The sequence below is a fragment of the Brassica rapa genome, chromosome A09 (genome assembly GCF_000309985.2).
Source record: "Brassica rapa cultivar Chiifu-401-42 chromosome A09, CAAS_Brap_v3.01, whole genome shotgun sequence".
NCBI classification, from domain to species: Eukaryota; Viridiplantae; Streptophyta; class Magnoliopsida; order Brassicales; family Brassicaceae; genus Brassica; species Brassica rapa.
This window is the reverse complement of record NC_024803.2, coordinates 1-24,872: the sequence shown is the minus strand read 5'-3', so window position 1 is coordinate 24,872 and position 24,872 is coordinate 1. Positions and strand designations below refer to the sequence as shown.

The following is a 24,872-nucleotide window of genomic DNA, read 5'->3' as shown; positions in this document are numbered from 1 at the left end:
AATATTTTTTTCTGAATTTGAAAGGTATAGAATTTAAATATTTGTCCATGGGTTCACTAATCTATAGGGGGGTTAGGGTTTAGTTTTGATGAGCGGAAAGGATTTGATTTGGGAGTTTGGATTTTGATCAAAAAAAAAATTATGAAATAGAGGTATAGGAAATTTTAGGAACCCATAGAAGATTTGACATTTCACATATGAGGCACGCGAGAAGTTGGCTCATTTTAGAGCTGGAAGATGATGCTTTTGTATGTCTCGAGTTTGAGAACTAACGTTTTATATGCTTTTGCATATTCATTTCATAAATATGCAAGTTTTTTTTATTTTTATTGGAAGATCTAATTAGAAACTTCTCCAAAGTCTCTACAGCAAACTTACGGTTATCTCTTAACCCCCAATAACTCTAATCCCCAATAACCTTAATCCCCAATAATCCCAAATTTTTATACCCCTAAACCCCCAACACGCCTAATCTATAATATCCGGAATCCCATATACCTCTAATCTCTTATACCCCTTAAGGCTACTGGGGGTTAGGGGATATCAGAGATTAAGGTTATTAGGGATTAGGGGTATAAGGAAGTCTTAGCCTATTGAAGAAGCTGTCAATATATAAAGCCCATTTAAAACATGTAGCCCAACAAGTACATAGAGAGAGAGAGAGAGAGAGAGACTTTAATTACCCCTAAATCGATTTTCTTCTTTCCAAGCTCCTCCGGTAAATCGCTATCGATGGCGGATCAGAGCCCTAAGCCGTTGCAGTTCTTCGTGAGACTACTCAACGGAAAATCCCTAACCCTAGCTTTCCCCTCTCCGTTAGCCTATGGCGACGAGATCAAGCAGCGGATCTTCGATCACACGAAGATCCCGATTCATCTCCAGCGTCTGATACACGGAGGACATCAGATCTCCGACGGATCCGCGGTTTCTCAATCCGATTCCACCGTGAACCTCGTCCTCTCTCTCCGCGGAGGTAAGGGAGGATTCGGCTCCTTGCTCCGCGGCGCGGCGACGAAGGCTGGGCAGAAGAAGACGAACAACTTCGACGCGTGTAGGGATATGAGTGGGCGGAGGCTGAGGCATGTGAACGCGGAGAAGAGGCTTGAGGAGTGGAAGGAAGGGGAAGAGGAGAGGAGGCTTGAGAAGTTGGCTCATGAGTTTCTGAAGAAGCAGGCGAGTAGAGTGAAGGAAGGCGTTGGGAATGGAGATACGCAGAAGTATGTGAAGAAGTATCAGGAAGAGTCTGATAAGTGTATTGAGGCTGTGGACTTGGCGTTGGAAGAGTCTTTTAAGAACGGGAAGAGGAAGGTTTATGCTGAATCTGAAAAGTCCAAGCGGCTCAAGATATGGTAAGAAGAAACCTCATCAATCGAAAAGTATCAAGATTGTTAAGTTTAGTGATTGCAAAAGCTCTTGTTTATGAGGATGTAGTATTGTTACTTGGTGGGTGCTTCGTAGATTCATCAATTTATCTATGCTTGAATGAAAAGTATCGAACTTTCTAAGTTTAGTGATTACAAAAGCTCTTCTTTTTCTGAACTTGTGATGCTGCTTGTGAGTTTTTTGATTCAGTAGTCTTGGATAAACCTTGATGATGTATAACTGTTACTTGTGTTCTTCATGTCTTTGTTGGTTGCTGTTAATGAGGTATTTGTTTTGTTATTTTACAGGAAGGGGAAGAGAGCTGTTGGAGATAGTGACAGTGATGATAGCAGCGACGAGGAGGAGGATGAGGAATCTGTTGTTTTAAACAATGGTTGTCAAGTTGTTCTGGATAAAGGTACTGGTGAAAGCTCAGGCTCGGTTATGGATGGAGGTAAAGCTTCCAGTGGTAGCGGTTCAGAGGAAGAGAAAGATGTTGTAGTGAACCAAAGCTCAGATGTACCTAAGGGAGAGATGACTGGGGTTCAAGTGGTTAACGAAGAAAAGATGGATGATTCTTCTGTGACTGTTGTTGATGGAGTGGTTCAAACTGAGAAGGAGAATACGGTCGAAGCAGCTTCTGAAGCGTTAGTTAGTTCTGTTCCTGCTGAGAATCAAGGTAATGATTCTGAAGTAAAGACAGTAGGAGCTGCGGGAGACACAGAGTCTGTTGATGCAGCAATGTGTTGCAAACCTGAGGAACCGCTTAACTTTGATGACTTCAACTCAGCAAAAGATATGGAGGTATGTAAATGGGTTCATTCATCTCATATACAAAAGCCAAATCAAAATCACTACAAAATCTTTATCCTTCTCTGTTTTTTTTTTTGGTTTCAGGTAATGGGGATGGAGAGATTAAAGACTGAGCTTCAGTCTCGTGGACTAAAATGCGGAGGGACGTTGCAAGAGAGGGCTGCGAGACTGTTCTTGCTCAAATCGACACCAATCGATAAGCTCCCAAAGAAATTGCTGGCCAAGAAATGAAGATGCATCCCAAAAAAAACTTGTACTACTGTTTTCAAGTTCTCTGTTTGTTGTAGTACTTGACACAAACCCACATGTGTAATATATAAAGCTATAAGCTTTTCAACGGCTAGACTCAGTAATTCAACAAGTTTTATCTATTCCGCAATTCATTTTTCATCTTCTTCTACAGTTTAGATGTATTGCATCACCATTGGTCTTGAACTTTGAAGTTAACCGATTCTTTTCATGGTCGGGGAACCAGTTCATGTCTAGAGACTTAATTTCAAGTTTCTACGACTCGACTGTTATAAGATCAGACGGGAAGAATCTTACTTTAATGTTTTTACATAAGTAAAATGCCAAGGAATAAGTCTTACAGCTACAATAATGTCATCACATAAGCAAATGCAAAGGAATAGTTGGCAGGTAACATCACAAGGGAGTCTGTTCTCTGACAAAAGTAAACAGATGGGGTTTTCTCAGATGTTAATCTTTGGGGACAAATCAAGTCCTACAATGTAGAGCTTGATGTCTAAGTTGAAGAACCTTTTCGGTCTTTTGTTACCGTCTTTGTTTGCATTAGATCTTGTGCCTCTCTTATGGCCGATCTGGCAGCATGCAGCACTATTTTCTTAAGCTAAATCAAATGCAATGAGAAGACATAATAAGTACACAGAAAGTTTTAACATAAACCTGAAACCAGACTCTTTCTAGATTCATAACATTATACAAATGAAAATAGCCGAAGTACCTCTAGTTTATCTTCGTTGGATTTGTGGTCTTTAGGTAGTCTCCGGAACTCCTCTGTTAGCCTAAGGCATTCCTCTACGCTTTCAGGAGCAACAAAATCTAATGCCACCTTTATGCAAGACTGTATACAGTTTCAATTTTGAGGATCAGTTACATTTCAAATGCCTAGATGACTCATAAAAGGAGACCAGTTGGTTACCTGTATGTTCCTCACTTGGTGAGGACAACCGGCAGGGATAAAGACAGCTTCACCGAGGTGTTGCACAAAGGTCCATGGTTCTATATCTGCATATAAAAAAATATCATATATCAACCATTCACCACCATAGCAAAGAAGGTAGATGCACATGTTTTTTAGTCCAAACCAGAATCTTACCAAACTCCTCCTTCAGCTGTTTCTTCTGTCTTTCATTCAAGAACATACTCTGGTCATGAATTGGGTGTGACACCTGAAAATTAAACAGAAGCGTAAATCCCCAATTTTCTCTCATAGCACTAATCATTTTACAAGCGATGTGGTGGTAATGATACTTACAGATTTCACAGGTTCGTTATAGAGGTGACGAAACTCATGCTTGTGCCTTTTCAAATACTCGATAAGTTTTGGAACATCCTCTCTTCGGAAGATGTCCCACACAGCACCACCATGCACAGCCTTTGTACTCTCATTGGCATTGCCATTAGTTTCTATTGGAGCATCTAGTTTCTCCTCTTCTATGGATTCCGCACTTGTACTCACAACAGGTTGTGGAAGAGTAGAAGGAAGTGTTGGCATGTTTAGTTCATTCTCCACCGCGGAATCAGCTTCTCTTTGACTTGGAGATGATATCTCTGTCTTCAAACAGACATCATCATGATTCTCGTCAGCAACTGATTCGCGTTTCACTGTTACATTCTTCTGAGTTATCAAACCCACATCCACCTTTGTATCATGACCTGACTCCATAGCAACAGTGCAAGAATTCAAACTAGAAGATCCTTCCTTAGGATCATCAGCTCTTCCAATGTTAATACATTCACCTGAAACATAAGCCTTCAGAAATGCATCTAAAGTAATACATATGAATGGAAGGAACTTATTGCAATACCTTTTTGTGAGCTGGACGGTCCAGGAATGCTATATGATGATTCTTCCTTAGCTGCTTTATCCTTCAAGCTGTGTTCCCCCAAAAGACCATTGCAATTCTTTAAATCTTCCTCATTCTCAATCAAGATTATTTCATCTTTATCCACTTCTCCCAGTGACTTGTTTTTCTGTTGTTTACGCAATTGTGCTTTTGCGTAGCTTTTCTGTTCTAATTTTATCTTTTGGTATTGTCTGGGAGTTAAATCCACTTTAGCAGTGTGTGTCAGCACATTCACCTAACTCACCAAACGAAAGAAGGTGAGTTTCTTTTAGTACAAATCATTAGTTTATGTCTATTAAGACAACTTAGTGCACATACCGCGTCAGAAACATCACAATGTAGCTTTGTCACAGAGTCTCCTCTATTAAGCTCTTCATGGAAACCATAAGCAATATATGTCTTTGGTCCAAGATCTGGCTTCAAGGATCCATCTGGAAGTCTTGTTGCAAGATTGAAGATACCAGACTCTGGATCAGTGTAATCAAAGAAAGGCAACGCAGACATAAACTCATCATTATGCCTTGGAAGACGCTCTTCAAACAAAGCTGATGGAGGCCAATCCTTCAGTTTCAACATCTCTGGCCAACCGTTGCAATGCATTCTCCCTTTTAAGTAGCCATCGAAAAACTGATGAATGTTTATCTCAACCTCACACCAGTCCAAGCAATCCACAGCCTTCACAGCTTTGGCCTCTCCTTTGCATTTAGCCTTTGGATCCATTTCTCTACAGGCTCTCCACATAACCATTGGCTCCCAGCTTAGTCCAGACGTCTTCTCCAGAACGTTTCTGACTATAACAGGCTCTGCCTTTATCCAATGCGACTGAAAATGAGCATTGTCGTCTTCAGCTAGATCAAGAGCGGTTGGGGAGTATAAGAAGTTATCATGACCGTTCTTCCTAGAAGCCGCCTGCCTTGTAATGGAATCAGAACATGAGGAACATTCATGAGCAGTATCCACATCCGGTGGTTTAAACTGTTGAGTAAGTTCCTCTGCATCGGTTATCAGTTTTTGGACCAAATCACGTTTGCGCAAACGTCTCAACTCCAGTGTTGAGGTACCACAACCACCACGTTCCTTTGGAGGGCAGGGAATGGTACCGTCAGAGTTAAGCTTCCAGCTAGAGAAACTCTCCCCATCTCTCAGTTCATTGCAGCAAGAGAGACATATGTCTGATGAACAATCTTGGTTCTGACAGCTTCTGAGAAAATTGGCAATGGATGTGCTGCAGAGGTCACTGTAGTACAAGGATGAAAGATTGTAAGCAAACAGAGGTAACACTGAGTAACATATAAAAAAAAATCAAAGAGTAATGCAATTCAAAGAAACATATACTTTTTTTTGTTTTTGGACAATTCAAAGAAACATATACAAAATGGGGTTTTCCATGGCTAATTCTTTATTTACTTCTTGGAGAAACATCAGTTATAAACATATTTATTGGTTAGACGTGTTCTAGAAGGTAAAAACATTTTTTAAAAGTTACTTTAAAAGTAAATTTAAATAATGTCGACAAAAGAAATAGAAAATTGTAAATGGTAACACAAAATGACAAGAGTATCTTATATGGCCATCAACAAGTTGTATATTATTTGTTCCCACTTACACACATAATATTGAAAATAATATAAACCAGTGATGGATTGACAAATGTAAAATGAGTTTTTCACAAGTTGGTGACTTTCTATTTCTCTTTCTTACTTTTTCATATTTTTTCACTTTTTCCATTTATTTTCAGTTTTATTCATAAAAACTCTTGTAAAAATTCACTAAATAGATTGTCTTACTACACACATGTATTATGAGGATTCTCTCAAATAAACTAATGAGCAGCAAACTAAATTGAATAAAGAAGTGCCTTGGTCCAATGATTAAAGGTTTATAAAGCTTTGCACAATATATGTAGGCTAAGGCTTAAAAAATTTCTCGATTAAATTTGGGCTTCAATGCCCAATAATTGCACTTTCCATAAAATAGTAGATGTAAAAGCTCTTCAACGGGAAGATTTTCATCTGGATGACTAATACATCAGAACAACACAACTAACAATATTTTATTGAGTGGGTATCCCAAAATAGCTCACTTAAAAGAATTTCAAATGATGAAGTTTTTAACTACTTCATATATTTTTTCAACAAAATATTTTTTCATCTATGAGCAGGGGCGAAGCTAGGACTTTTGTATAGTGGGTGCACTATTAATTACAAAAAAAAGAAAGATATAAGAATAGATTGAACCTGGGTTGTAAGGGGGTGCAGAACCTATGTTTTCTCACAAAATTTGAAAGATAGATATTATTATATAAGGTGGCTTCGCCCCTGTCTATGAGATATCCTATTTAGAATGTAACCAATATAACTGCTCGTGGGTGTTTTAATGTAGAAACATCTATCACAATTTTGTGGTGTGGGATTGTTTTCAAATAAGTAGTTATATAAAATCATATGGAAGAATGGTTCAATGGTTATATGGTTTAAATTGGATGATAAACCACATAAAACTAACCATATTTTCAGCTGGTTGGGTGCTCATTTCCCAAACCCCTTATGCATGATCACTCTAGCGCCAACCACACAAAAGACACCGGAAAGGAAGAAGTTCCATGTTGACATCCTCTAGTTGATGAGATCGGCGGGGCAAGCAAACCACAGATGTTGTTCACGGTTTTGTGGAATTCTTGCTCGTTATAAGAGTATATGCACAGTGGATGTTGTAGATGCAAAACAATTTGTGGTAGATCTAAGAATTGTGGTCCAATTAAAAAGAACCAAAACACTGAAAAGCCTAAAGAGTAAAACCTCGACTTAAGTGGGGTCCTAACTTGAAAGTTTTTTCCGGTTGAACCCGTGTTTTTTTAGTTAAACTATTGTCTGATTTTGATGGTATTGATATTTGTGTAACTACGATCTACTCCTATTTAACAAATAAAAACCATACATTAACACAACCAATTGCTTTACTAAAAGATCAAATATCACAAATTTGTTTCAAAAAGCATGAACTCTCACGCACAACAACGCATGTATGATGAAACTAACCCTCAAAGATACCCAACAAGGTGCAAGTTCCTTCTCGATGGTTATGAAAACAACTACCAGCCCATTGCTTCACATGTGAAGCTTATTTTAAACTATGCAATCAAAGCTCAAATGAAACTACTTCATTAGATCTAATGTCTGATGAAACCATCTAAGTTATGTTTACACTACATTCCTTTTACAATTAGAATGCAATCACATCTACTCGTGAAATTGGTGATAATTAGAATCTCTCCCACCTCCCTATTGTCTATTTGCAAAGCATACAAGAAACAGAATGGGAAACGTTTGTTTTCCCAAGAAGAAAGAAATATCATTATCATGATCAAACAAGCAATAAGACGAAGAACACAAAGAAGAAGCAAAGATGGTCCGCAAGCTTTGAAAAACTGACCAGTATATGCGTACACTTGGATGAATCTCGCACTTAGCAACATCAGATTCTGTCACAGGCACTCCTAGAAACAAAACAGGTTTTTTTCCGTGAGTCGAAAATATAAACAAAGAAGAGGACAGCACAAGTGAGCATACATACATACCTCTAATCGCTGCTTCAATCTCAAGTTCACGGCTTTGCTCAGTGTAAATAGCCCTAAGAACAGGAAGGACTTTAACTAATAGGTACTGCAACTGCTTGAGCTTGACATTATCATCCTTTCCACTTTGTATCTGAGATTCATAACATTTCATTCACATTTGAAAACAAAAAGAATCTCAAAGGCTCATCCTTTACCTTGACAGCCAAAGGCTCTCGCAGACAAGCTCTGCAGTTGCAATTCCCCATACAGAAAGGACAAGCAGCTTTAACTCCCTCAGGCGTTCTCTCTGGATACCTTTAAGAGAGAATTCAAAATTACAATCACAGATTCAAACTTCTCATCACACTGTAAAGTAAAGTACTTTACCATCTCTTGATGCAGTCCTTGCAGTAGCGCTTATTGACACATATTGAACAGAAGACAAGATCAGTCTTACTACTCATCATGATCTTACACTGATGACAAGTCAAACCAGCATACTTTCTTCTTCCTTCAGACTCATCCTGCAAAATATAAGAAACAAAAGTATTCAACATTTCCCTCTTTTTCAAAATCCCAAAGCAAAATAATTCCCTAAATTAGAATTAAAAAAACAAAAAAAAACATTACAGAAACAAAAGAACAAACCTTGTCGGGTGAAGAAGACATGTCTCTTCCTCTTCTTCTTCCCTCAGAACTCGAAGATCCTCTTCTGCTCACGACATTCTCCTCTTCCTTCTTCCTCGTCTTACGTCGCTTGTCAGAAGATCTCGGGGGGTCTTCCTCGGACCTAATTCGCTTACCCTTCCTTTCCTCCATACTCTCTCTCTATGGCCGCCTTAGGTTGGGGACAAAGGCGTTGCTGGTAATAAAATTTAGTGAAGTGGCAAACAACAACAATCCCCAGGTTAATGTCTTATTTTAGGGATCATCATCGTTACGATTCCTTTAATTAATTAATTTTTCGTTTCTTTTTCTGACTTTTATGTAACTTTTATGCAACTAATTTAGTATTTAGTTTTTTGCTAAAACAAAACAAAAAATCAAAAAAAAAAACTTATTGTCCATTTGTCACGCATATTTTTTGGTCGATTTAGACTTTTGATACTTTTAAATCTTTTGAAAAGTTCCTAAAAGATAATTTAAGAACCCAAAAATATGGGAAAGTATTCATTATGGTAAGACATGTATGTATATTATTAGAGACTATATATGAAAAAAAAATATTAATTATTTTTTTGCTAAGAAAAAAATATGCGTGCATGTCGAATATAATGTCACCTAATTACATAGTTTTTTTTTGGTAATCAATTACATAGTTGTTTACAAAACCTAGAATACAAAATCTACCAAATTGAGTAATAAATTAAAAACATTGAGTATACGATACAATATATGGTTTTCTACCCTCTGAAATCCGGCATATCAGTTTTTCTAAAGTTTATCCACCAATCAATCTACGGCTAGTGATATAAAAGATTAACCAGAACTAGATTTTTTAACCGCGCTACGCGCGGATAAGATATTATATGTATTTCTCAATTCTAAAAAATAATGTATAATATTGTATTATATTATTTAAAGAATATAAAATAAGACCACATAATATAAATATATTTTTTATATTTTCTTTGTGAAAATCATTATGTTGTTTGATTGTTGTACTTAATTCACATATTTGCATAGATATTTGTGATAGATGAATAACTATATTTTTATTATCAGTAAATAATATATATTTATTATATAATATAAGAAAAATGGAATTATTTACTTTTTAACAAACTTGTCTCATGTTGGGGACTCGGTTATAGACATATCATATTCGAATGAAACATTTTTACACTTATCAATCTTCTTAACAATCAAGAAACAAATCTGAATATCAAAACAATATCTCATACGATCTCTTTGTGGAATAACTGCTCTGAAGAAATTGAATTTATGCATCAAAAAGGACTGGAAATGGATGTGCATATGTGTTATCTAAGTCAGCTTTACAAAAAACTATTTATAGTTCATATATCATTTATGTCCATCCTATTTTTTTGTCCATCATTTCTTAAACATCTTGAAATAAGTAATGCTAATTAATAATAAACTTTTTACTCACAAAATAAAAATCAAATTTGTCTAATTATCGCTTAATTTGTCTAACTGATATATGTATTTCTCAATTCTAAAAAATAATGTATAATATTGTATTACATTATTTAAAGAATATAAAATATGACTTCATAACATAAATATATTTTTTAAATTTTCTTTGTGGAAATCATTATGTTGTTTGATTGTTGTACGTGATTCACATATTTGCATAGATATTTGTGATAGATGAATAACTATATTTTTATTATCAGTAAATAATATATATTGATTATATAATATAAGAAAAATAAAATTATTTACTTTTTAAACAAACTTGTCTCATGTTGGGGACTCAGTTATAGACATATCATATTCGAAAGAGACATTTTTACAGTTATCAATCTTCTTAACATTGAAAAAACAAATCTACATATCAAAACAATATCTCATACGATCTATTTGTGGAATAACTACTCTGAAGAAATTGAATTTAAGCATCAAAAAGAACTGGAAATGGATGTGCAGATATGTTATCTAAGTCTGCTTCACAAAGTACTATTCATAGTTCATATATCATTAATGTCCATCTTATTTTTTTGTCCACCATTTCTTAAACATCTTGAAATAACTGATGCTAATTAATAATAAATTTTTGCTGGAAAAAATCAAATTTGTCTAATTATCGCTTAAATATTTTATTAATATGGTCTAAGAAGCTTTTAAGTGATATCATAGTTTAATTTATTAGTTTTTTTTGTTAATTTTTAGAGGTTTTTGTATTTAAGATTTTTTTCCATATTAAGCTTCTATTTCTTTCACAGAATTGATATATATATATATATGTATATATATATCATAAAAATTATCATCAAATCAGTTTTACTTATTTATTATTTTGTTTTAACGAAAATACACTTTTTAAATAATTTAATTTAAAATAAAATTATATATTAATTTGCTGTATTTTAACAATTTCATTGATTTAATTAATTTGATTTGGTGGATAACTTAAAAAGTTTTCATATGAATCGGGGAAAGCAAACTTATGTTGTTATATTATATTTATTTTATGTATATAGAATCTATATACAATGCTAGTGTAATAAAGAAAGAACATTATTTTTTTGTAACTTCAAAAAGATACATTATTACAATTTGAAATGAATCAAAATTGAATAAAATGGTAATTAAATATTTGTAAATCTAATTGTTTTGTTGGATTCTCATGAAAAAAAAATCGATTGGTTAAACAAATGTTTCAAAATTTGTTGTGGTATTGTTTTGTCTATAAATTATAAAATTTATTGAATTAATATATTTAATTATTGCATCCTTAAATAATATTTTATTAAGACATTAGAAAAATATGTTTTGAGTTGTTTTGTCAAATTGTACAAAAATCTATGCTTTTTCATATTTGTAACTTCAAAAAGATACATTATGACAATTTGAAATTAATCAAAATTGAATAAAATGGTAATTAAATATTTGTAAATCTAATTTTTTTTATCTTGTTTAGTTGGATTCTCATGAAAAAAAATCGATAGGTTAAACAAATGTTTCAAAATTTGTTGTGTTATTGTTTTGTCTATAAATTACAAAATTTATTGAATTAATATATTTAATTATTACACCCTTAAATAATATTTTATTAAGACATTAGAGAAATATGTTTTGAGTTGTTTTGTCAAAATTTTACAAAAATCTATGCTTTTTCATATTTGTCACGAAAATTTATATGTTAAACTTACTTTTACAAAATTCTTAACTTTGTCACGAAAACAAAAATCTATGCTTTTTCATATTTGTCAACGTTCTCACACTTTCTAAGAATATATTAACTTAGCCACTTACTTTTTTTTTTTTTACAAAACAAAGTATCGGAGTCTTGAAAGTTGAATTCATATTATTGTAAATGTACATAAAAGTTTGTGATTATATACTTAGTGGTTCTTTATATGTGTCCAAGAAAGTGTCAATGGCTTAGTGGTAACTGTCCTATATATATATCATACCAACCCAGGTTCGATTCTCACCTTCGCATTGTTTTTTTTATTTTTTACGAAAAATAAATGAGATGACATGGCAATTTCGGGTTCTCTGATTGGTTGATTTTTCTATACTATGTGGACACCCTCTCCATGGCTTATATCCCCCTTTTAGTATAGTATAGATTTCCTTAATCTATAAAGCATGTAGTCTATAATCTACGTCTTCACTTTTTTTTTTTGTAACCGTAATCTACGTCTTCATCCTTACCTTTTTTTTTGTGTGTTTCATTTCTTATCTCGGTGATAGAGTATATATTATGCCTAATTTATTGACAAATTTCTCATAAATTTTATAAATTGGTTACTAAACATTCATCAAAAATCTTTAAATCAAGTTATTTTTTTTGCTTCCGATAATATGGAAATTAAACAGAGAAAGAGAAAAAATAAACAACCAAAAATATAGAAATATCGACATATCTGAAAAATTATTCTAAAATATAAACGAAGATGAAAATGATAAATCTGAAGAAATCGTGAATCGGTAAGACAAAGGTTTTAGATTTTTACCAACGAGAGAATGATAGCGAAAAGGTTTATGAAACTTCAGATGAGACGATGTGGAACAAAGAACATGTAGCGTCCGAGAAAAAAGACAAGACACTGACAATAATAACGAATTAGTAATCGCTAGATTTAAAGATGAGAATTATGAAGATAAAACTGTTAAAACCAAAAATATATATATTACATTTGTGTGGAAGTAAATCAATAGAATATAAAAGGAATGAAATATTTTTTTGTTTAGATACCAAATATTATGGTTTAAATTAGGAAAGAAAAATTGAATTATAAGAAAATATTATATACTAAATTGACTATTTAATGTTGGTTTTATGACATAGACAATAAAACTATTTTTTTTATTTTGAAAAAAACAAAAAAAAACTCTAAAATTTCACCAAAGTCAATGAATTGGATGAAAATATTAGGAGCCAGATGTACAAAATAGATAGTTAATATTTCCAGTGTTCATATTTGATTATATTCATATTCTACTTATATATCATATTTACTATAATTATTTTAAATTTATGTATATATATATATATATTTGTAAACCAGATCCGACCTGATCAAACCATATTAAACCGATTGAACTCCCAGTCCAATTTTTAAAACATTGTTTCTTATACTCTCCAATTCTTAATTTATTTTTACTCACTTTCAGTTAATATGAATAAAAGAATAAGTGAAAAACTATCAAATTTATATCTGACGTGAGACTAACAAATTTTCGGTGGGCTGCTTCTGATGCAGAGATAAGAAGGTGAAACTTTTAGACAAGTTTGTACATAACTGAGCCCACAAGTTGTGGGCCACAACAATAATGGGTCACAAACCAATTAACCCTTACTATCATTTGCCTCTGATCTCAAACCCATTTTGTTAAATAATGTACAACGGTTGTAAGTTTTGGTGTTCAAGATAAGTCGTGAACTAATATTATCCGGGAATGGTTAAAGAACAGAGGCCAAGCTTTTAGAGGTAATATGAACACACTTGTTTACAACTGTACTTATAGCAGAGCATCGCCAGGCTGTTTCTTGGGGCTTCACAAGCATTGATAAGCTTTTAAAAACAAACCCCTTGAGAGTCTTTTTTGTTAGCACCACCACTGCGTCTAGGAGTTTTGCATTAGACTTTGTGCTTCTTTTATGGCTGAGCTAGCGGCATGCAGAACTATTTTCTGAATCTACAAATGCAGTGCCAAGAGCGGTCCACGTTAGGTATCTACCTTCAAAAAACGACGATCAGATATAATAAAAGTACCTCTAATTTATCTTTGCTGAATTTGTGGTCTTTTGGCAACCTCATGTACTCTTGTGTCAGCCTAATGCATTCTTCTATGCTTTCGGGAGAGATAAAACCTAGTGCCACCTTTATGCAAGACTGTAAACAGTTTCAAATTTAGGGATCAGTGAAAGGGCAAAGAGAAAACAGTGAAAGGGCAAAGAGAAAACAGTGAAAGGGCAAAGAGGGCAGACCCTTGTGAGTAAAAATAGTTTTTAACCAAGTACTTTACCTGTCTATTTCTAACTTGGTAAGGACAACCTGCAGCGATGAAAACAGCTTCGCCGAGATGTTGCTCAAATGTCCATGGTTCTATATCTGCATACAGAAAATATCATATATCAACCATTCACCTTAGCAAAGGTTCTAGTCTAAACCAGAATATTACCGTATTCCTTCTTCAGCTGTTTCTTCTGACTTTCACTCAAGAACATAGTCTGGTCAATAATTGGGTGATCCACCTGCAATGAAACACACAACAATAAAGTCTAAATTTCATAACACATCCATGATTATTCAATGCTAATCATTTACATTTGTATGTGATGATACTTACAGGTTTGTTATAGAGGTGACAGAACTCATGCTCGTGCTTTTTCAAATACTCAAATAAGTTTTGGAACATCCTCTCTTCGAAAGATGTCCCACACAGCACCACCATGCACAGCCTTTGAACTCTCACTGGCATTGCCTTCAGATGGGCCATGGAAACTGGGCCTAGCTGCCTCCACGAATTATCTTCAAATTCTTCCGTTAACATCGATTTATGTTACCGTCTCTAAGGTGCAATGAGGTTCCATGGTCTAGCGGTTAGGACATTAGACTCTGAATCTAGTAACCCGAGTTCAATTCTCGGTGGAACCTTTCTTTTTTCACTCTCCGGCCAATCTCTCTCCCCGGCGATCGATTTATGTGCGAACAACCCTAAATACAACAACGCCGGACACCAACATAATAATCTCCGTTGAAGTAATCTCTCTACTGCGACACTTGTTTTTTCTTTCAGAACATGGAGATGGTTCCTCTTACTACACAGAAGAAAATAGAGGAGACAGTGAAGGGAATACTCAGAGAAGCAGACATGGACCTCATGACCGAGTTCAAGCTCCGCATCTCCGCTTCTTCTATACTCGGCTTCGACTTGTCCGGTACCAATCACAAGAAGCTTGTCAGAGACGTTCTCGAAGCCTTCCTTCTATCCAATCCCTCCGACGACGAGACGGTGGCTCCGGTGGATCCTAATCCTCCTCCTACCGCTACAGCTTCAGCTGGTGGAGGAGAAGATGAACGCTTTATTTGTAAGGTTTGTGGATTTCGAACTTTGGAGTTAGCTAGCTAACTCTGTTTATTGATGTTTGATGTGTGTAAAGTGTTGATCTTTTCAACTTCTAATTAGTTATCGGAGAAGCGAAATGCGACGGTTCAAAAGTACAGAGGCCAACCTTTTTTATCTCTTGGTGAGAGTTCTAAGGAAGATGGAAAGCCTTTCCGAGGTAAATTTTCGAACACAACTCTGTGTCTTCTTGTCTTAGATTCTGAAGCTTATGAGTTAGTTTTGATTTGGTTTCAGAAAGATATCTTCTTGTCTTGATTCTGAAGCTTATGAGTACTTTTGATTGGTTATGCTGCTGCTTGATTTTGTTGCTTCATGGACTCTTCTTTTGCTTTAATACTAGTTCTCTCTCCGATGGGTTTGTGCAAAAAACGTTTCTTTCTTCATGCTTATGTCTTCTTGTCTTTGATTCTAAAGCTTATGAGTTACTTCCCTGTCTTCACGGACTCTTCTTTTGCTTTAATGAGGTTGGCTGAAAAAAAAAACCTTTCATCTTTCTTCTCTATCAGGAGTACATTTGTCAGCTAACCAGTGGTCTGTGATCAAGAAGAACTTCTCAGCGATAGAGGAAGCCATTAAGCAGTCCGAATCTAAATCAAAGTAAGAATGTTGTTACATTGTTTCTTATGTCTATAAAGATTCATGTTCTCATGTTATCTACACATTATGCAGATCTGAATCAAAACAAAACGGAGATACATCTAAGCATGTGGAAGACAATACCAGTTTTAGTTTTTCCATCATTGAAACTTCACGTTTTGACGGGAGGGGTTATCTTCGCTGGGCGTCACAGATGGAGCTTTTCTTGAAGCAACTGAATCTTAGTTATGTTCTCTCTAAGCCCTGTCCTGTTACCAACACCTCTCAACCTGATCCTGCCGGAAAAAAATGGCTGAAAGATGATTACATATGCTACACTCACTTGCTAAACTCCTTGTCAGACCATCTACACCGTCAATACTCGAAGAAGTTCAAACACGCCAAAGAACTGTGGGAGGAGTTAAAATGGGTCTACCAGTGTGATGAATCCAACTCGAAGAGGTCACAGGTGAGAAAGTACATCGAGTTTCAAATGGTAGAAGACAGACCGGTTCTTGATCAAGTCCAAGACTTCAACAAGATCGCTGATTCCATAGTGAGTGCTGGTATGTTTCTGGACGAGACGTTTCATGTGAGTACCATCATCTCCAAGTTTCCGCCGTCCTGGAGAGGGTTCAGCACCAGGTTGATGGAAGAGGAGTTTTTACCGGTCTGGATGTTGATGGAACGAGTCAAAGCTGAGGAGGAGGAGGTTCTCAGAAACGGACCGCAGAGGGTTACGTACAGACCAGCAACAGGGTCTTGTCAGATGGAGAGGATGCCACCGAGTATAGGAAGGGGTTGGAAGAGGAAAGAACCTGAGAGAGATGGGAGGGTCAGTATTGTTTGTGATAACTGTGGGAGGAGAGGACATCTTGCAAAGAACTGTTGGGGGAAGACAGTTGAGGAGAGAGCTTCTGGGAAACCAAACCGGGTTACTTTCTCATCCACTTCACCTGTTGGTTCAGAGACTCAAGCAACAACCAAGAATGATTCAAGAACCATCAGCTAATAAAAAGGTGAATCTTGTTATAATTTCAAATGTAATATTAGTGTAAAGATCCTTTTAACTATTTGTTTTACAACACTACCAAAAAGTTTTGTTCATAGACTGAACTCAGCAATCATACTGAAGTAAACTATAAAGAAATATAATAGCATACTAATCAACGAGGGTCTAACTCAGTGATTGTAACACTGTTACAATGAAGCAATACTACTTGTGTGATTGTCTCTTTCACGTTGATGATTCTCCATCCCCTGAGTAAAAGCCTGGTTCTGAAGGTCTAGGTGGTGTGAAAGAACTTGCGTTGAGCATTACAACAACAGAAGCCATTGTTGGTCTACTCTTTCAGTGTGTCAAAAAAAGAAAAAAGAGAAAACTCTTTGCATTCTCCTGAACATACAACAGGGCAATGTGAATGCGCTTCATGATTTCATCACTTATTAGAGTAAAATAATTTTAGGAAATTTCCAAACAATAATGCATTATTTGTTTTTTTTATCTGAATAAATTTAACATTCATTAGAAAAAAGGATCATTAGAAATGGCATGATGTGAGTAACTGTATACATGTGATATGTCTGTGTAATCTTCTCCAAGAAAAATCTAGTTATCAAAATTATTAATATTATAAATAAGTCTTACAATGTAACAGAAATTATAAGTGTTTTCTTTTGTAAAACTCTCTCTTCATTTCGTATGATATCTACGGTCGTGCGTAAAATTACGGGTTTGGTGCCTCCAAGACAGGGCTGGTTTCGAGTTTTCCAAAAATGGTCCGGGCAACGAAACATACATTTCGTGGCACGCACGTAAGCTTCTCTGTGAGCTGGACAGTACGTTGTGGTTAGGTTTACTGCAGCCTGGGAGATACAATTGAGACAATCTACTCGTCTGAGTACTCTGTTGCCGAGTCCTATGGCTTATAAAAGGAAAGAAACAAAACACAAGATTTAGTCTAAATGGGTCATAGACCTAGTGCGTTTTTTAAACAAAATAAATAATGGGCTTTGGAGATATGTGTTACACATGATTTCTTACTCATGAGTCATGATTGATACATTTTCGTTCAGGTTTCATCATCAATGTTTCAACTTGCAACCCTAAATATGGTCGACCTTTTTTAAAAGACTTGTGGACGAGCTTATCACATACTATATTCGTTTTTCACACGAAGTATTACTCTTGTGTTCTTAACGCCACGGCCCCATGTGAAAAGATAACACGTAAACCGTCGCTATGGATTCTTATCAAAACCTGTGAATCTAGGTTCCTAGCTACTAGCCTTGTGCCACACTATCTACTGGTTGATGTTGTTTTTCTCTGTTGATCGGCCCTCAATTTTTTTGAATAACTAATTATTTGAAAATCCAATATATGTAAAATATTCCTACAACTTTCAAAGAACGGATGGCAGGGAGGGCTCGGATGACTGCTTTATCTTGTTTTCCCCGTTTGTCAAATACCATTCAATTTATCTTTTGTTCTCTAGCCTCCTTTTTTGACCATCACCCATTCATTATATTGACTATTGAGCATTAAAATTGGACTTTTATGCGATCTACTAAATCATTTACAACATATTCACCTCTTATTTTTTTAATTTTCTTGAAATTTTTAGTTCACATTATTTTTCTTTTAGATATAATCGGCTCAATATTACTTTCTTGGATGGTAATGCATAAAATAACATGTGAAAAATAAATTTACGTAAATAGCACCACAGAATAAAGTGATGAACTTTTCACTGTAAACATAGTCGTCTCTTTCAAAAAAAGAAAAACATGAGAGCCATCTCACATTATCTGCAAAGAACAAAATAGAAGGTGACAAAAGTGAGAGAACAAAAGCAAATCGTAAGCAAAATGAGAAATTAATTAAGGACGTAGAACTGCATGAAAAGAGTGTTGTTAAACGTTGTTTAGACATTAGGCTTCAAAAATTGTTATGAACATTATAACGATCTCATATGAACATAAGCTTGTACAAGTAACATGAACGGTTTTTCAAATAAGGATTTTTTTTTTTTTTGAATTGAATGTTAAATTGAATTCAAAAGAAAAAAACCTTTTTACAACACTAAGTGGTAAAATTTTATTCAAATTTAAGTCTATGATATGATACAAAACGATCACTTTCATATTAAAAGAAAAAGAAACACAACTACTGATAATAATATTGTTAAGAACTCCATAATTCGCGTCCACAGCAAAATAATAAACAAAAGACAAAAACAACACACATATGCGTCCAACATGTTTGGTGTCCAACCTTTTTTTGTCTTCATATATATGATATATCACACATTTGCTTAGGACCACTCAAATCTTGGATCAAGCAGTTAAGGGCTGTGGTGTAGGAGTCGAACTCTGGCTTGTGGGTCCCACTTTTCCCCACGGTTTAACCGACACGTCTTCCTCATCGTTGTAGGCGTAAGCAAAGCCACCGTGACGCGTCATGTCCATCCCGGCCATCTCGTCCTCTCTTGATATCCTCAAGAGATTCATCTTATGCAAACCGTAGAACAATGGCCCCATCGTCACTGACACCCACCCAATGATCACAACGATCTGAACGAACTGTGCGGCGAGCAGTTTTCCTCCCCCACCCATCAGCAAACCATAAGGCCTATCACCATCACCAGAGTAAACCTCGTTGACGTATCTTTTGGTAGCAAACAGTCCGGTAAAGATCACTCCCCATGCTCCGCATCCCCCGTGGAGTTGAGCGGCCTCAAGCGGATCGTCATACTTGAGTTTCTTGGCGAGGAAGTTAAACCCGATCAATACCCATGACGCCACGAATCCACATACTATAGCAGCCCAAGGCTCCACCACGGCGCATCCCGAGGTGATCGCCGCAAAGCCACCTAGCAATCCGTTGCAAACATCAATGACGTTCCAGTGACCTGTAATAAGATAACTTCTAAGTTATTTAGGATAATTACTAATACTGTAATAATTAAACCGGCTATTGCCATACAAATCAATACACAAAACTGTTACAAGTTATTTCATGCATAAGCTAGTAGTTATCTTATTAACCTGCAAGGAGACGTTTACTGAACAGAGTGGTCAAAGCGGAAGTACAGCCAGCAAGTGTTGTGGTGACCGCAGTACGGCCTACAGCGCTCCACTGTCCGTAGTACGGCCGAGACTTTTCGTATCCTTTTAGAATAGTCAAAAAGGAACCAGGGTTGAATCCGTACCATCCAAACCACAACAAGAAGGTACCAAGCACGACAAGGGACGCACTGTGACCACGTAAAGCAACCGACCGGCCCAACCGGTCGAACCGACCTATTCTCGGTCCTTCGATTAATGCTCCCCAAAGACCGGCAATCCCGCCCACCATGTGAACAACTCCCGACCCCGCGAAATCAATAGCGCCTGATCCGAACAAGAGATTGTTGTCGGATCTCGACGCGCTGGCCCATCCATCAGTCGACCAAAACCAGTGCGAAACGGTCGGGTAGACAAAACCGGTCAAGAAAGAAGAGTAGATAAGGTACGCAACGAACTGAGTTCGCTCAGCGATGGAGCCGCTGGTGATTCCCGCCGCGGCTATAGCGAAAGCCCATTGGTAGAGGAAGAAACTAAAGTCGGCGCCGGGGCGTTCGGGATAAGAGCTCAAGGCGAAATAGCTATGGTGGCGGCCGATGAAGCCGTTGGACGGTGTTCCGAAGGCGAATGCGAATCCGAAGAGATAGTAAGAGATGGCTCCAGCGGCCGCGTCGAGGACGTTGGTGAGCATGATGTTCATAGTGTTCTTGGCTCGGACTGAGCCGGCGCAGAGCATGGCGAAACCGAGCTGCATAGCGAAGACTAGGTAGGCGGAGAAGAGAAGATACGTGTTGTCCACGGCGTAAGTTGTGTCGGAGAGTTTGTTGGAGATGTTGGAGAATTGGGAGCATAGAAAGGTTGCCGCAGCGAGGGAAGAAGTAGAGTTAGAAGAAGATAGGAGGACGGCGAGATCCTTGGCGGAACAGGTGGTGGCTGCGATGTCCATGGTGGAAAGAGAGTGAGTGTAATTGATTATGTGAGAGATGTTTGCTTCAGACTCTTTGGTCGTGGAAGTTGTATTTAAATTGGAAAAAGTAATACATTATTAGCATTATTTTATTTATGAGGAAGAAAGAATAAGCAGGGGTAGATGCCTTTTAAAGGTTTTAAAGGTTCTAGTTAGTATTTTAAGTTCATGTCTGGGATTTTTCATCGTCCCAAAAAAGGTTGTGATGTAAGATCTATATTTATGTGATTTTTTTAAAAAAATTGGATTTTAACAGTATAATTTTCAAAAATACATATTGCCAAAATAAGCCATTTCCCCATACAGGTTTAATTATTTTAAAAGTATATATGTTGTGAATAAAGAGAAAGAGATAGAAAATTCGGTGTTGTATTATTCTATTGGTAACATAAATATATATTATCTGGAATCGTTTAGGAAATAATCTCTATAGCAGACATCTAAATCTAATATTCAAAATATTTTTTTCTTAGAGGTACACGTAGATTTTGAGAAAAATTCAAAAAATTTGACAATACTGTTTTAATACATACTTGAATCATGTAATAACATATGATGAAGTTCAAAGAGGTTTGGACCTTTGTTGTCTCCGTTTCAAACCTCTTTGAACTTCATCATATGTTATTACAAGATTCAACTATGAATTAAAACAGTATTGTCAAATTTTTTGAATTTTTTCTCAAAATCAATATGTACCCCCCCCTTTGAAAATAGTGAGTTTTCGGTAAATGCTCTATATATGAAGCCTATAATCTTTTATTTCGTTTTAAAATTTATAACCACATTATACATTTGTATTAATTTATGATAAACTTCTTTTCATGGTATATGGACATCGTTCTAATTTTTTATCAATTAATTTAGCAAAACTGTAAATACTCCCTAAATCATTGGACTAACCACTATAAATTGCTATTCCTTAGAAAAACGGAAACAACAAAGGTTCCAAACTTCTTTGAACTTCATCATATTTTATTACATGATTCAAATATGTATTAAAACAGTATTCTCAAATTTTATGAATTTTTCTCAAAATCTATGTGTACCCCCCTACGAAAATAGTGAGTTTTCGGTAAATGCTCTATATATGAAGCCTATAATCTTTTAGTTCGTTTTAAAATTTATAACCACATTATACCTTTGTATTAATGTATGATAAACTTCTTTTCATGGTACGTGGACATCATTCTAATTTTTTATCCATTAATTTAGCAAAACTGCAAATACTCCCTAAATCATTGGACTAACCACTATAAAATTGCTATTCCCTAGAGAAACGAAGACAACAAAGGTTCCAAACCTCTTTGAACTTCATCATATGTTATAACATGATTCAACTATGCTTTAAAACAGTATTGTCAATTTTTTTGAATTTTTGTCAAAATCTATGTGTACCCCCCTCCCTACGAAAATAGTGAGTTTTCGGTAAATGCTCTATATATGAAGCCTATAATCTTTTAATTCGTTTTAAAATTTATAACCACATTATTCATTTGTATTAATTTATGATAAACTTCTTTTCATTTCATGGTACATGAACATCGTTTTAAATTTGTATCAATTAATTTAGCAAAACTGTAAATACTCTCAAAATCATTGGACTAACCACTATAAATTGCTATTCCTTAGAGAAACGGAAACAACAAATGTTCCAAACCTCTTTGAACTTCATCATATGTTATTACATGATTCAACTATGCATTAAAACAATATTTTTAAATTTTTTGAATTTTTCTCAAAATCTATATGTACCTCCCTACGAAAATAGTGAGTTTTCGGTAAATGCTCTATATATGGAACCTATAATCGTTTAATTCGTTTTAAAATTTAAAACCACATTATACCTTTGTATTAATGTATGATAAACTTCTTTTCATGGTACATGGACATCGTTCTAATTTTTTATCAATTAATTTAGCAAAATTGTAAATACTCCCTAAATCATTGGCCTAACCACTATAAATTGCTATTCCTTAGAGAAACGGAAACAACAAATGTTCCAAACCTCTTTGAACTTCATCATAATTTATTACATGATTTAAATATGTATTAAAACAGTATTCTTAAATTTTTTGAATTTTTTCTCAAAATCTATGTATACCCCCCTACGAAAATAATGAGTTTTCGGTAAATGCTCTATATATGAAGCCTATAATCTTTTAATTCGTTTTAAAATTTATAACCACATTATACATTTGTATTAATTTATGATAAACTTCTTTTCATGGTACATGGACATCGTTCTAATTTTTTATCAATTAATTTAGCAAAACTGCAAATACTCCTTAAATCATTAGACTAACCACTATAAAATTGCTATTTCGTAGAGAAACGGAGACAGCAAAGGTTCCAAAACTCTTTGAACTTCATCATATGTTATTCCATGATTCAATTATGTATTAAAACAGTATTCTCCAATTTTTTGAATTTTTCTCAAATTTGTTTTGAATTTTTCCCCTACGAAAATAGTGAGTTTTCGGTAAATGCTCTATATATGAAGCCTATAATCCTTTAATTCGTTTTAAAATTTATAACCACATTATACATTTGTATTAATTTATGATAAACTTTTTTTCATGGTACATGGACATCGTTCTAATTTTTTATCAATTAATTTAGCAAAACTGTAAATACTCCCTAAATCATTAGACTAACCACTATAAAATTGCTATTTCCTAGAGAAACGGAGACAACAAAGGCTCCAAAACTCTTTGAACTTCATCATATTTTATTACATGATTGAAATATGTATTAAAACAGTATTTTCAATTTTTTTGATTTTTTTTCAAAATCTATGTGTACCCCCTACGAAAATAGTGAGTTTTCGGTAAATGCTCTATATATGAAGCCTATAATCTTTTAATTCGTTTTAAAATTTATAACCACATTATACCTTTGTATTAATGTCTGATAAACTTCTTTTCATGGTACATGGACATCGTTCTAATTTTTTATCCATTAATTTAGCAAAACTGGAAATACTCCCTAAATCATTGGACTAACCACTATAAAATTGCTATTCCCTAGTGAAACGGAGACAACAAAGGTTCCAAACCTCTTTGAACTTCATCATATGTTATTACATGATTCATATATGTATTAAAACAGTATTCTCAATTTTTTTGAATTTTCTCAAAATCTATGTGTACCCACAAGAATAGTGAGTTTTCTGTAAATGCTATATATATGAAGCTTATAATCTTTTAATTCGTTTTAAAATTTATAACCACATCATACATTTGTATTAATTTATGATAAACTTTTTTTCATGGTACATGGACATCGTTCTAATTTTTTATCAATTAATTTAGCAAAACTGTAAATATTCCCTAAATCATTGGTCTAACCACTATAAAATTGTTATTCCCTAGAGAAACGGAGACAACAAAGGTTCCAAACCTCTTTGAACTTCATCATATTTTATTACATGATTCAAATATGTATTAAAACAGTATTCTCAAATTTTTTGAATTTTTCTCAAAATCTATGTGTACCCCCTACGAAAATAGTGAGTTTTCGGTAAATGCTCTATATATGAAGCCTATAATCTTTTAATTCGTTTTAAAATTTATAACCACATTATACATTTGTATTAATTTATGATAAACTTCTTTTCATGGTACATGGACATCGTTCTAATTTTTTATCAATTAATTTAGCAAAACTGTAAATACTCCTAAATCATTGGACTAACCACTATAAAATTGCTATTCCTTAGAGAAACGGAAACAACAAAGGTTCCAAACCTCTTTGAACTTCATCATATTTTATTACATGATTCAAATATGTATTAAAACAGTATTTTCAAATTTTTTGAATTTTTCTCAAAATCTATGTGTACCCCCCTACGAAAATAGTGAGTTTTCGGTAAATGCTCTATATATGAAGCCTATAATCTTTTAATTCGTTTTAAAATTTATAACCACATTATACCTTTGTATTAATGTATGATAAAATTCTTTTCATGGTACATGGACATCGTTCTAATTTTTTATCCATTAATTTAGCAAAACTGTAAATACTCCCTAAATCATTAGACTAACCACTATAAAATTTCTATTCCCTAGAGAAACAGAGACAACAAAGGTTCTCTAAACTCTTTGAACTTCATCATATGTTATTACATGATTCAAATCTTGTATTAAAACATATTCTCAAATTTTTTGAATTTTTC

General features: G+C 34.7%; 5 protein-coding genes, 1 long non-coding RNA gene and 1 other non-coding gene across 10 annotated transcripts; 3 read left to right on the top strand and 4 right to left on the bottom strand.

Annotated features, from left to right (window-relative positions):
* The first annotated feature begins 678 nt into the window (after positions 1-678).
* Positions 679-2,565, top strand: LOC103836862 (replication stress response regulator SDE2). The gene is made up of 3 exons (XM_009113159.3): positions 679-1,349; positions 1,671-2,166; positions 2,260-2,565. The coding sequence occupies exons 1-3, from the start codon at positions 733-735 to the stop codon at positions 2,404-2,406; spliced, it is 1,260 nt and encodes a 419-aa protein (XP_009111407.1). The 5' UTR covers positions 679-732; the 3' UTR covers positions 2,407-2,565.
* A 143-nt stretch (positions 2,566-2,708) lies between these two features.
* On the bottom strand, positions 2,709-9,436 carry LOC103836863 (lysine-specific demethylase JMJ25). 2 transcript variants are annotated; one of them, XM_009113160.3, is made up of 12 exons: positions 8,470-9,436; positions 8,209-8,345; positions 8,037-8,136; positions 7,843-7,972; positions 7,698-7,761; positions 4,584-5,502; positions 4,227-4,500; positions 3,674-4,158; positions 3,515-3,587; positions 3,338-3,423; positions 3,140-3,259; positions 2,709-3,025 (listed from the first exon to the last, which is right to left on the bottom strand). In XM_009113160.3, the coding sequence occupies exons 1-12, from the start codon at positions 8,638-8,640 to the stop codon at positions 2,921-2,923; spliced, it is 2,664 nt and encodes an 887-aa protein (XP_009111408.1). In that variant the 5' UTR covers positions 8,641-9,436; the 3' UTR covers positions 2,709-2,920. The 2 variants fall into 2 exon arrangements, with proteins under 2 accessions (XP_009111408.1, XP_009111409.1); XM_009113161.3 differs by having other exon boundaries at positions 8,037-8,128; positions 8,470-8,569.
* A 2,585-nt stretch (positions 9,437-12,021) lies between these two features.
* LOC103836860 (lysine-specific demethylase JMJ25) lies at positions 12,022-14,576 on the bottom strand. Of its 3 annotated transcripts, XM_009113158.3 has the most exons (5): positions 14,311-14,576; positions 14,143-14,215; positions 13,987-14,072; positions 13,734-13,853; positions 12,022-13,656 (listed from the first exon to the last, which is right to left on the bottom strand). In XM_009113158.3, the coding sequence occupies exons 1-5, from the start codon at positions 14,512-14,514 to the stop codon at positions 13,585-13,587; spliced, it is 555 nt and encodes a 184-aa protein (XP_009111406.2). In that variant the 5' UTR covers positions 14,515-14,576; the 3' UTR covers positions 12,022-13,584. The 3 variants fall into 3 exon arrangements, 1 of the variants encoding a protein (XP_009111406.2); XR_004451334.1 differs by having other exon boundaries at positions 12,022-14,072; positions 14,307-14,451; XR_004451335.1 differs by lacking the exon at positions 14,143-14,215 and having other exon boundaries at positions 12,022-14,120; positions 14,307-14,511.
* Positions 14,492-16,793, top strand: LOC103836859. The gene is made up of 4 exons (XM_009113157.3): positions 14,492-15,057; positions 15,151-15,247; positions 15,597-15,687; positions 15,760-16,793. The coding sequence occupies exons 1-4, from the start codon at positions 14,764-14,766 to the stop codon at positions 16,676-16,678; spliced, it is 1,401 nt and encodes a 466-aa protein (XP_009111405.1). The 5' UTR covers positions 14,492-14,763; the 3' UTR covers positions 16,679-16,793.
* On the top strand, positions 14,547-14,618 carry TRNAQ-CUG. The gene has a single exon. It is a non-coding gene; the product is annotated as a tRNA-Gln (tRNA).
* A 1,956-nt stretch (positions 16,794-18,749) lies between the features above and the next one.
* On the bottom strand, positions 18,750-20,867 carry LOC103836858 (ammonium transporter 1 member 2). The gene is made up of 2 exons (XM_009113156.3): positions 19,714-20,867; positions 18,750-19,577 (listed from the first exon to the last, which is right to left on the bottom strand). The coding sequence occupies exons 1-2, from the start codon at positions 20,675-20,677 to the stop codon at positions 19,003-19,005; spliced, it is 1,539 nt and encodes a 512-aa protein (XP_009111404.1). The 5' UTR covers positions 20,678-20,867; the 3' UTR covers positions 18,750-19,002.
* A 2,551-nt stretch (positions 20,868-23,418) lies between these two features.
* LOC117128380 lies at positions 23,419-24,096 on the bottom strand. Its single transcript, XR_004451681.1, has 2 exons — positions 23,936-24,096; positions 23,419-23,591 (listed from the first exon to the last, which is right to left on the bottom strand). It is a non-coding gene; the product is annotated as an uncharacterized LOC117128380 (long non-coding RNA).
* Between the last annotated feature and the right edge of the window lie 776 nt (positions 24,097-24,872).